The sequence below is a fragment of the Silene latifolia genome, chromosome 9 (genome assembly GCF_048544455.1).
Source record: "Silene latifolia isolate original U9 population chromosome 9, ASM4854445v1, whole genome shotgun sequence".
Classification (NCBI taxonomy): Eukaryota; Viridiplantae; Streptophyta; class Magnoliopsida; order Caryophyllales; family Caryophyllaceae; genus Silene; species Silene latifolia.
In genome coordinates, this window is record NC_133534.1 from 170,566,780 (window position 1) to 170,577,865 (window position 11,086).

An 11,086-nucleotide genomic window follows, 5' to 3' on the forward strand; every position below is an offset into this window, starting at 1 on the left:
CAATATTGCCTTGCTCCGGTGTACCTCTTGTTGTGTGAGAAGTTCCGGGTTCACCGGGCCTTGTTGTTGATGTTGTTCCATTATTCCTACACATTTAAAAGAAGATTATTAGATTAGCATGAAAATAAATGTTCAAATAATTAAAAAAATTATGGTAATAAAAAAAATTAAAGACAAGTGTAAGTAGTAGAATACCCTTGTGAATTGTTAACTCTCAAAGTACATGTTTTTTTATTGTGGCCTAAACCACGACACAAACTACATGTGACCTTGTTCTTACTCTTCTCATCCATTTCATTAAGAAATCTTTTATTCTTCCGTCTTCCTTTTCCCCGTTTATTTTGCTCATCGCACACTATTTTAGGCCCATTGTAAGGACCCCAATAAGCCTCATCTTTCAAAGGGTGAAATTTAGAAGCATATGAAGCTAAGTGTTCTCCGGTAGAATAGGCGATGTCCACAAATTGAGTAGCATTTAAACCCTTCTTTTTACAAACCGCATACACATGTGAACATGGATACTTGTATGTTTGGAACTTGTTACAAGTACATGTCCTCTTGGATAAATCAACGGTGTGCAAATGGTTACCATGTGACATGGGTCGAGAACCTCTACGTGTTGTGACTTGGTACACCCCTCCGACATGGTCAAAAGCCACAACCTTATGGTATGCTCCTTTTTGGCAATTTTCCTCCAACAAGGTTGTAATCTTCGGACTATAATGAAGCCCCTTCATCAACCGTTTCCTTGCAAACTCACGTCGCTCAACAAAGTATGCATTGACTCTAAAAAATACACACTTTATGAGTGCCGTTACGGGTAGAAAACGTGCTCCTTTAAGAACATTATTAAATGCCTCCGCCAAATTAGTAGTCAATATTCCATATCTATGTCCACCATCATGGCAAATTGACCACTTCTCTATTCCAATTTCAACAACATATTGTTGTGCCTCTCTATTCAACTCACCTAGGCGACGAAATCCTATGTCAAACTTCTTGTTTTGTAATTGCATTGCCGTTGACCCAAACATTTCTTTAACTGCAGTATTTCTAAATCTTGTATTAACATTTGAAGCCAAATGACGAATGCAAACCCTATGATAGGCATACGGCTCCTCCCACCCACTACCAACTTCACTCATTGCTTTCATAATCCCTTTGTGTCTATCGGAAATGACACACAACCCACTTCTTTTGGTAACAAATACTCTTATGCATGACATAAACCAAGGCCAACTATCGGTATTTTCGGCTTCAACAATAGCAAAAGCAACCGGAAAATTTGATTATTAGCATCAATTGACATAGTTTGTCAAAATTGTTCCCTTGAACTTTCCATATATGTGGGTTCCATCAATGCTTAAAACTGGCCGACAATGTTCAAAGCCATCAATACATGGTTTAAATGCCCAAAAAACACGCTTGAATTTTTGCACATTTGGGTTAGTTGTTGGTGTTGTATAAAATTGAACAATAGTGCCAGGATTAGTTTCTTTTAAGCCTTGCATGAAACGAGGTAGCAACTCATATGATTTATCCCAATCTCCAAATATTTCCTCAATTGCTCTTTGTTTTGCATTCCAAGCTTTGGTGTATGAAATTGTGTAACCATACTTATCTAAAATATAAGTAACAACAGAATTTACTTTATATCCCCAATCTCCCTCAACAAGGTTACGAATCTCATGACTTATGAATGCTCGTTTCAAATTCATGTGGTCTTGAGGTACCATGTCACAAACACAAGACTCATCATGAGGACCTTTGTATGTCACAATGGTAAAAACTTCAGAATGAAAGTCTTTTTGTGTAGCCCTTAACCGCCAATTACATGGTGTAGGAATCCGGCCACATTTGAAGGTAATAGTATTAGGCTTTGATTCGGCAACTTTGAAAAATTGATTTGCTTTAACACAATATGATGTCACCTCATCGCTAAGTGAAGCTTTGTTTTGGAACACTTGTCCAACCACAAACTCTTTCCCATGTTCATATCTTACCATATTTTCCCAAGTTTTCCAGCTATTCAATTCATCCTCATCTAATTGATCAATCTTATTAAACTCAACGATGGGAGCACTAGCAAAGACAAGATCATCATCACCATCTTCTTCATTTGCCAACAAATTCTCATCAAGTATTGCCAATTCCTCATCAATCTCATCACCTTGTAAGTTACCATAAAATTCCCCTTCATTTACGTAATTAGTTTCAAGTGAAACAAATTGAGCAACATCATCTAGCCTAATACTTGGTGTAGGAATGACAATTTGACTAGTAGAAACTTCTACAAATATGTCCGGTTCCGGGTGTAATTCCGGAGCAGATATTCGTTACCACCCTTGGCTTGTAGAATAATGTCTTTGGTTGGATTCTTCTCGTCTTTATCGTTCCTCTCGGCCTCTCCTGCAACAATGAACGAACTGAGGGCTTGGCTTTGCGCCAAGCGTACTCACTCCGACGCTCAAGTCAGTAAACTTAAAGGATTAAGTTGTATGTTATTTAGAGCAATATATTGTAGAGAGATGAGGAAGATAATACCAGTTTATGTGCGATATTAGGTTAAGTTGTGGATCCTTTCCTCAATGAAGGTTGAGGAGTATTTATAGGCTTTCACCTTTTGTCACGTAGTGGCCAAGTGGCCAAGTGGCTAGCAGGTGGAAAGACTGATCTACCCCTCGGCCGAGGGACCTATGGCTGGGCGGCGGCCATGTTGGCTCACCGCCGAGGGGTCTTGGATATGAGTACGCGGGTATGTGTCCCGGCTGGCAGGTTGTCACGCCGGGACCCAGGCTAACAGGCCGATGGGATGCATCGGCTAGGCTGTCTAAGCCGTTGACTTGCTGTAGATATCTTTGACCTTGTTCAATGTGTTGACTTGGTCAGCGGTGCAGAATATGCCCCATCATGTCCATTGAAGGAGCATGTGAATGACGAATACTTGCCCATAACGCTTTAAAGGCTCCCTCATTATTAAGGGGAACAATTTTGAAACACCCGGCACTCGGAAATTTCATCATTACCTTCAATTGAGTACCCAAACTTTGAACACCGATTCCCTTATAAATCTCTTCAACTAATTCAAGATATGTCATCTTTGTATTAGCTAGAATAAAACATTGATTCCCTCCTCTATAGGTTACACATCCATTTTGCTCCAACACTTCTCCATCCCAATAACAAATAAGAGGAAAATCACAAATTTCCATTCTATAAAAAAAAATTGAACAAATTTAGTATAAATCAACTACCAATAACCTAAATTCCCTAAAATACATACCTAAACAACAATTAAAAATCAAAAATCGTTCATCCTACCTAACTAGGGTTTCGAAAATTTGGGGCTTTTTTTAAACAACCTTAAATTAACACATATAAGTTGTAGATCTAGGCACAAAACAACATAATTACCAACAATGAAGACAAAATAAGCAAAATCTACATTCAAAAGATGAAATTAAATAAGTTAAAAGAATTAAATTACCTTGCTAATTAGGTAGAATGTATAATTTGAATAGCAAAAACCCAATATAATGCTTCTGAGATATACGGGAGATTCGCCGAGAGATGAGTGTGAGGTGAAGAAATAAGAAGGGGAGTGAGGTTTGTTGTATCGCACTTGGGGAGTTTGAGAGGCGGAGATGGTGAATGGTGTGTGTTTTGTGGTAGAAAGTGACGGGAAAAAGAAAGTTGTTAAAAAAAAAAAGAATCTCAGCAAACACGCCATACGTATTGGCGTGTTTCTTCTATAAGACACGCCATACGTAATGGCGGGTTCTCTTTCTTTCCAAAAATACAGCCACTGGAAAGGGGTTGGAAAAAATAGCTGCTTAAACACGCCATACATAATGGCGTGTTTTGTTCTTAAGACACGCCATACGTAATGGCGTGTTTCATTTGCTAATATTTTTCAGCTACTGACTTTGGTTAGTTTTTTGGACTGCCTAAACACGCCATTACATATGGCGTGTTCTTTGAATTAAACACGCCAATACGTATGGCGTGTTTAAGCCTCATACAGGCTCGTCAAAACCGAGCCTACGTGGACACCATTTCGATAATTGTTTTCAAAACCGACCCAAAACGACAATTCTTTTATTTTTGAGCATTATTTCAAAAACGGACTCATTTTTTTTGAGCTTATTAAAGTTTATAAGTTACATTTTAATTTTTTTTCGTCAAAACCCAAATTTAACTAAGTTTGTATGTAATGTTTTTGAGTTTTATTGTAAATTTTTGAGCTTAATATTTTAGTGAATGAACTCATAAACTTTATAGAAAAACTCATAATTTGTAAAACAAAACTCAAAAACTTTATTATAATGCTCAGAAACTAAAAACTGGTGGTAATACATCGGATGTATGATCCACTTACTGGTGATTTGAAAGTCAGTGACTTCAACTTACCTCTCTCATTCAAAATGGTGGAGATAAGTTGGTCCTATATCTCAATCTAATTTTCTTATCTTATAAAAAAAAATAAAAAAAATTAAAACTGTGATTTGCGTTGGAAAATATCGTCAGTAGTAGTCAGTCACCCCCATATTTCCACACCTCTCTTTCTCTTTCCCTTAGGAAAATGTCATACCTTTTCCGAGACAGGTCCGGCATCTCCGCGTCATCTCGCCGTGAAACCACACCACCGCCACCGTCATCTCCGCCGCGGCAACCACTTTCATCCTCTCTTTTCTCACCATTCTCAGTCGACCTCACCACCACCCTGTCCCCCTCCGATCTCCACCTCACCGCCTACGAAATCCTCGTCGCCGCGTGCCGCACTTCATCTGGCAAAACCCTAACATCCTCGCCTTCCTCCGCCGGGTCCGGTGGCCATGGCGGGGTGAACTTGCAGCGGTCATTGACGTCGACGGCGGCGAGCAGGATGAAGAAGGCGTTAGGGTTGAGATCTTCTGCATCGAGCTTGGTGTTGAAGAGGAGTAGCAATGGCGGCGGTGCTCATGAGCTTAGTAGTAGTAGTAATGGGAGTCCTACTCCTACTAGTAAGGTGTTGACTGTTGGTGAGCTTATGAGAGTCCAAATGAGAGTGTCTGAGACTGTTGATTCTCGTATTCGTCGCGCTTTTCTTAGGATCGCTGCTTCCCAGGTTTCTCCTTGTTTTTTTTCCCTTCAGATCGATTTTAGTTTTTTGTTGGTTGGATTTTGGTAATGTAGGTGCATGAGTGAAGTGAATTATTTTGGTGAATTTGGTAGATTTGCAAGTCAAATTGAAGTTGATTAGACTTGAATAGTTGTAATTTGTGTGATAATGGCTCTATTTGATCTATTTGGAATTTGAGGAGTGACTGTTGGTGATAATTTAGTTCCCTAATTTCAGAATTCCCTAGATTTGAGAGCTTTTAAGCTCAAGAGATGACAGACTCAGATCTGTTCATTACGTTTTTTGCGCATAATACCCAAATGGTTACACATATTTGCACGAGTTTTACTTGAGCGCTGCTTTTGCGCTTCAAATCTGTTTTCCCAATCACAATCATCAACAACAATAGCATTAAGTCAAGGCTCCCGCAAATAGTAGGGTATAAGGGGGTTTCGATGTGCGTTAACATACAGAGCCTCATTCCAATAATTGTATCAATTGACTCCCACTTCATAATGAAAACAAGCGCAAACGCTCTACTTACCCATCTTTATTCCATCATAATCCACGTACAAATATTACCCCACTCTTTGGCTTCTTTGGGGATGGAAACGCCCAACTACAATCAAATTTGATAATATGTCTCTTATCTCAATTTTAACTTATGGAGTTTGTAGATTTAGGTTGAATTACAAATTATATCTCTCCGTTTGTAAAAGTCCTTCAGGCGTCATAATTTTTGTTCATTTTGGTCTTTTTTTCTAATCCTTGTTCAATTGATATTTTTGTGCTTCTTTCAGCTTGGTAAACGTATCGACAATTTGGTTCTTCCACTAGAATTGTTACAACAGCTCAAGGCAACAGATTTTACTGATCAACAAGAGTATGAAGCATGGCAAAAACGAAGTTTAAGAATTCTTGAAGCCGGCCTTGTCCTACATCCTTACCAGCCGATCGGTAAAGCAGATGCTTCTGCACAGCGTTTGCAAAAAATAATTCGAGGAGCTCTAGAGAGGCCAATTGAAACTGGCAAAAATAATGAATCGATGCAAGTTCTTCGTACTGCAGTAGTGGCATTGGCGTGCAGGGCAGCAGATGGATTGTCTGATTCATGTCACTGGGCAGATGGACTCCCTCTTAATCTCTGCCTTTATGAAATACTACTGGAAGCATGCTTTGATGTTAATGATGAATCATCAATCATTGACGAAGTTGATGAATTGATGGATCTTTTCAAGAAGACTTGGCCAATTCTTGGCATTAACCAGATGTTGCATAACCTCTGTTTTACGTGGGTACTATTTAACCGTTTCGTTGCTACTGGTCAAGTTGAAAATGAACTCTTATCTGCAGTTGATGGCCAGCTAGAAGAAGTTGCAAAGGATGCAAAGACAACAAAGGATCCAGCATACTCAAAGTTCCTGAGTGCGACACTGACTTCAATTTTGGGTTGGGTAGAGAAGAGATTGCTCGCATACCATGACACATTTGATAGTCTGAATATTAGTACAATGCCTAATATAGTTTCAGTCGGGATATCAGCAGCAAAGATTTTAGTTGAAGATATATCTCATGAATATCGTAGGAAGAGGAAAGGAGAAGTTGATGTTGCTCGCAGTAGAATTGACACCTACATCCGCTCATCTTTACGGACTGCATTTGCTCAGGCAAGTTCACGTAGAGCTTCATGTTTGCTTAGATGATATGATTTTTTGTTTTTACATATTTGGCAATAAAAAATGTGGAGTTGTTGTTGATGAGGACATGTGTAACATTTTAGAGAGACTTAACATGCTTGTTGTAGATATTCTGCAATGGATAAACGCAAAATAACTTAGAAAACTGTCCTTGCTTCTTTAATTGTGATTTGTGAAACAATTCTAGCACAATTTTCATCATGGGTCATGCAAAAAGGGCCTAATCATATTTCCGTAACATGGATAAAGTTGTGTACATTTGACCTCCCCTTACCTCATTATAGGCAGGAGTCTTTAAGGCACCGGGGTAATGTTATTGTTGTTGATAGTTTACATGAATTGCAGAAAGTGATGGCAGTAGTTTCAGCAATGTCTAAGCTTTTGCTTATTAATGATACTAGAACCAATGTCTGTTTTTTTTTTTTTTTTTATATTACAGAGGATGGAGAAAGCAGATTCGAGCCGGAGAGCATCAAGAAATCAACCAAACCCTCTTCCTATACTTGCAATCTTGGCTAAGGATGTCGGTGAGCTTGCTGCTCATGAGAAGAAAGTATTCAGTCCAATACTGAAGAGATGGCATCCATTGGCTGCTGGGGTGGCTGTTGCTACCCTTCATGCTTGCTATGGGAATGAATTAAAGCAGTTCATATCAGGGATAGGCGAGTTGACACCCGACGCCGTGCAAATATTAAGAGCAGCTGACAAGTTGGAGCAGAATTTGGTGCAAACAGCAGTTGAGGATTCAGTGGATAGTGAAGATGGTGGCAAGGCGGTTATCCGTGAGATGCCTCCATTTGAGGCTGAAGCTGCTATAGCCAATTTGGTCAAAGTATGGATCAAAACAAGACTAGATAGGATGAAGGAAGGGGTCGATATAAGTCTACAACAAGAGGTAAATCCTATCTACCTTGTATTGTCTAAAATGCTGGGCATTATTGTTGATGATTATGAAGAGAAAACTTTTTTATCTTGCCGTGCATTTGCCTTGTCTACTTTCCTTAAGTTAGCATTGTGGCAAAATAGCCGTTTCTTAGTTCCTGAAGAGATTGTTTTCCCTTGTATTGGATTCTCTAAGGTGAATAGTAGGGGCAGAAAAAAAAAGCTCTTCAGAGTACTTAGCCACTTGTCACTTTCTGGCAGAAAAATATATTATAGTAATTATACTAAACCGGTCTGTATGTTAACCGTTACGCCAACGTCTACGCATATGGTGGAGTGATATAGTGTCCTTATGCAATAGCAAACTAGGAAGCACAAACTCTTCTACCATCTAGCGTGTCCGTGTCCGACACTGACACTTGCACGACACATGGAAATACGTGTCCGACACTTTACAAACCTTGTCTAACTTTTTATTAATATTTTTAAAGTGTGGCAGTCTTTTTATGGTTAAATATGAGAAGTACTAAAAATTTCAAGTTGCCTAGTCAAAGCCTTTTTTTTTTCAGTGTGCTGTTAACACTAGTATCATCCTCTTTTGCCGCAAAAACCTTTCTTGTGACCGGTTTCAGATTATGACCCAATACTTGTTTCTAAATTGTTTAAAGTGTGGCACTCCTTTTTTTTTGGTTAAATATGAGAGGTACTAAAAATTTCAAGTTACCTCGTCAAAACCTTTTTCTTTTCAGTGTGCTATTAATAGTAGTATCATTATCCTCTTTTGCTGCAAAAACCTTTCTTGTGAGCGTTATCAGAATATGACCCAACACGTGTTTCTAAATTGTTAGGTTTGGAATCCACGGGCTAGTGAAGACGGACTTGCCCCATCAGCCATTGAGGTTCTACGGAAGATAGATGATAATTTGGACGCCTTCTTTCAGCTGCCTATTCCTATGCATCCAGCACTGCTTCCTGATTTGATCGCTGGTCTTGACCGATGTTTACAGTATTATGTGTCCAAAGCTAAATCTGGCTGTGGTATGTGCCTATATAGCTATATATAGTTGAGTAGTGAGTCTTGTATGGGACGGTGTTACGTATGACCATATGATGCTAAACCATACCCTTACGTATTCCCCATTTACTGATAATGGGTCGGTCATCGGTGTGACATGTAGGCTATCTTATGTAAATTTTTTGTGATGGCAATCTATGTTTGTCCGACTCTTCTGCAAGTGTCAAACACGACACGGTGGCATAATATCGGATATACTATTTTTTTTGGAAATTATCATGTTTTGGTCTAAAGTAAAGAAAGTATCAGAATGTCCAAGTGTAGGAATGGGACATGTCAGCCAATCTGAGGTGGAGTAACAATGCCTCTAAATTTCGTTTGGTGATTCAATCTAAGATATTTCTATGTCTCTCCATCACAGGATCGCGAAACAGTTATCTTCCAACTATGCCACCATTGACCAGATGTCCCTTTGGGTCGAAGATGGGTGTTTTTAAGAAAAAAGACAAGTCAATGAACTCTCTAAGAAAAAGTTCTCAAGGCGCTGCAAATGGGGAGACGGTTTCCGGAGTACCAGAACTCTGTGTACGTATAAACACTTTGCAAAGGATACGATCCGAGCTGGAAATCATCGAGAAGAGAATTATCACCCATTTAAGGAACTGTGAGTCAGCTCGAGAAGAAGACTTTTCCAGTACCGTGGGGAAAAAGCTCGAGTTGACACCAGGTGCATGTGTAGAAGGGATCCAACATCTCTCGGAAGCCGTGGGCTACAAACTTGTCTTCCATGATTTAAATTCAGTTTTATGGGATGGATTATATGTTGGTGATGCATCATCCTCAAGAATCGAATCTTTCCTCCAGGAGCTTGAGCAGAACCTTCTAATCGTATCAGACACAGTGAGCGAAAGAATACGTACCAGGATCATTACCGACATTATGAAAGCTTCATGTGATGGATTCTTGTTGGTTCTGCTTGCCGGTGGGCCTAGCCGGGCTTTTTCTATTCAGGATTCACAGATTATAGAGGATGACTTCAAAGCCCTGAGAGACCTTTTTTGGGCTAATGGAGACGGATTGCCTTCTGATCTAATAAACAAGTATTCATCTACAGCAAGGGAAGTCCTTCCTCTTTTTCGGACTGATACCGAATCTCTCATTGATCGTTTCAGGCGGGTGACCTTTGAAACATATGGATCTTCTGCCAAATCGAGGTTTCCATTACCTCCGACTTCAGGTCAGTGGAATCCTTCTGAACCAAACACATTATTGCGTGTTTTGTGTTACAGAAATGATGCTACTGCTTCCAAGTTCTTGAAGAAGACTTATAACCTGCCTAAGAAGCTGTAACTACAGTATCTTGGTGAAGCCACCCTAGGATACATTGGTAACCCCTCCTATTATCTGGTATTGCTCCATTTACTTTTGGGACAAATATTAAAGGTTAATTATGTGGGCTAGAAGTGAAATGGTCCTCCATTATATTTCGACTTTTCGAGTTGGGAGGGTCAAAGAGACTTCACACCTAAAAGCTCAACAAGCTTAGAAATGAGCCAGTTTTATTAAATTAGCCCAAAAAAAAGATGAAAATGGGTCATCTTCAAAGAGTAGAAGGGAGTTTTATGTTGTCATGGATTTGGTTTTCCATATTGGGTCTTGGCTGATAAGTGATTGCAAAATTTTGTACATCTATTGCCATTCAGAAAGCTTCGTAAATTAGTTGGAAGATGGTGTAAGTTTTAAAGCGTCTTCGGGTGGCAAGGGAGAACAAAATGTTGGATCATATTTTGTAGATCCCTTGTGTCTTCGTTTTTGTTGTCTATATATATTAGCAGCCCTTATTTTTTATCCTCTTCGATGAGTTCACTGCGTTTCCATTTTGTTTTGATTCCGTTCAATTTACTTTGAGATTGTTTGTTCGGCGTAAATGGTTGGCATGTTACGGTGTAGAGTTTTAAGTATAATAGGTTTGAGAGTCCTCTTGTGGTGGTCATACTTCTATTTGTTCTTTGTTACGAGTATTTATTACAAACTTCTACAGCCAGTTTTTCATGTAACTGAAATCATAATTCTTTATAGGATTGTTCAATATATTTGTTGGTTTTATGGCCCGTTTGCAATATGATGTATTACTAGTTTAGGATTTAGATCTCGCGCAATGCATGCAGAGTATACATAAGGTATTAAATACTGTGTTACTTTTTTTAGTGTGTTACTTGTAGACTATAATATTGTCGCCTCATGAATGTTCATATTTCATTTGAAAAACTAATAAAGACAATTGAGTAAATAAATATTTTTTTTTGTCACGAAGCTGATAATATCAAACTATGTTTTATTTTTATATGGAGCTAGTTTTGGAACCCGTGCAGTGCACGGGTGGTAACGAAA

General features: G+C 39.0%; 2 protein-coding genes across 2 annotated transcripts; one reads left to right on the forward strand and one right to left on the reverse strand.

Annotated features, from left to right (window-relative positions):
* Positions 1-1,298: 1,298 nt before the first annotated feature.
* On the reverse strand, positions 1,299-3,098 carry LOC141601882 (uncharacterized). The gene is made up of 2 exons (XM_074422191.1): positions 2,945-3,098; positions 1,299-2,290 (listed from the first exon to the last, which is right to left on the reverse strand). The coding sequence occupies exons 1-2, from the start codon at positions 3,096-3,098 to the stop codon at positions 1,299-1,301; spliced, it is 1,146 nt and encodes a 381-aa protein (XP_074278292.1).
* Positions 3,099-4,502: 1,404 nt separating this feature from the next.
* On the forward strand, positions 4,503-10,815 carry LOC141600206 (protein unc-13 homolog). Its single transcript, XM_074420389.1, has 5 exons — positions 4,503-5,107; positions 5,902-6,768; positions 7,238-7,693; positions 8,529-8,718; positions 9,117-10,815. Exons 1-5 carry the CDS (start codon positions 4,583-4,585, stop codon positions 10,043-10,045), a joined length of 2,967 nt encoding a protein of 988 aa, XP_074276490.1. The 5' UTR covers positions 4,503-4,582; the 3' UTR covers positions 10,046-10,815.
* Positions 10,816-11,086: the final 271 nt, after the last annotated feature.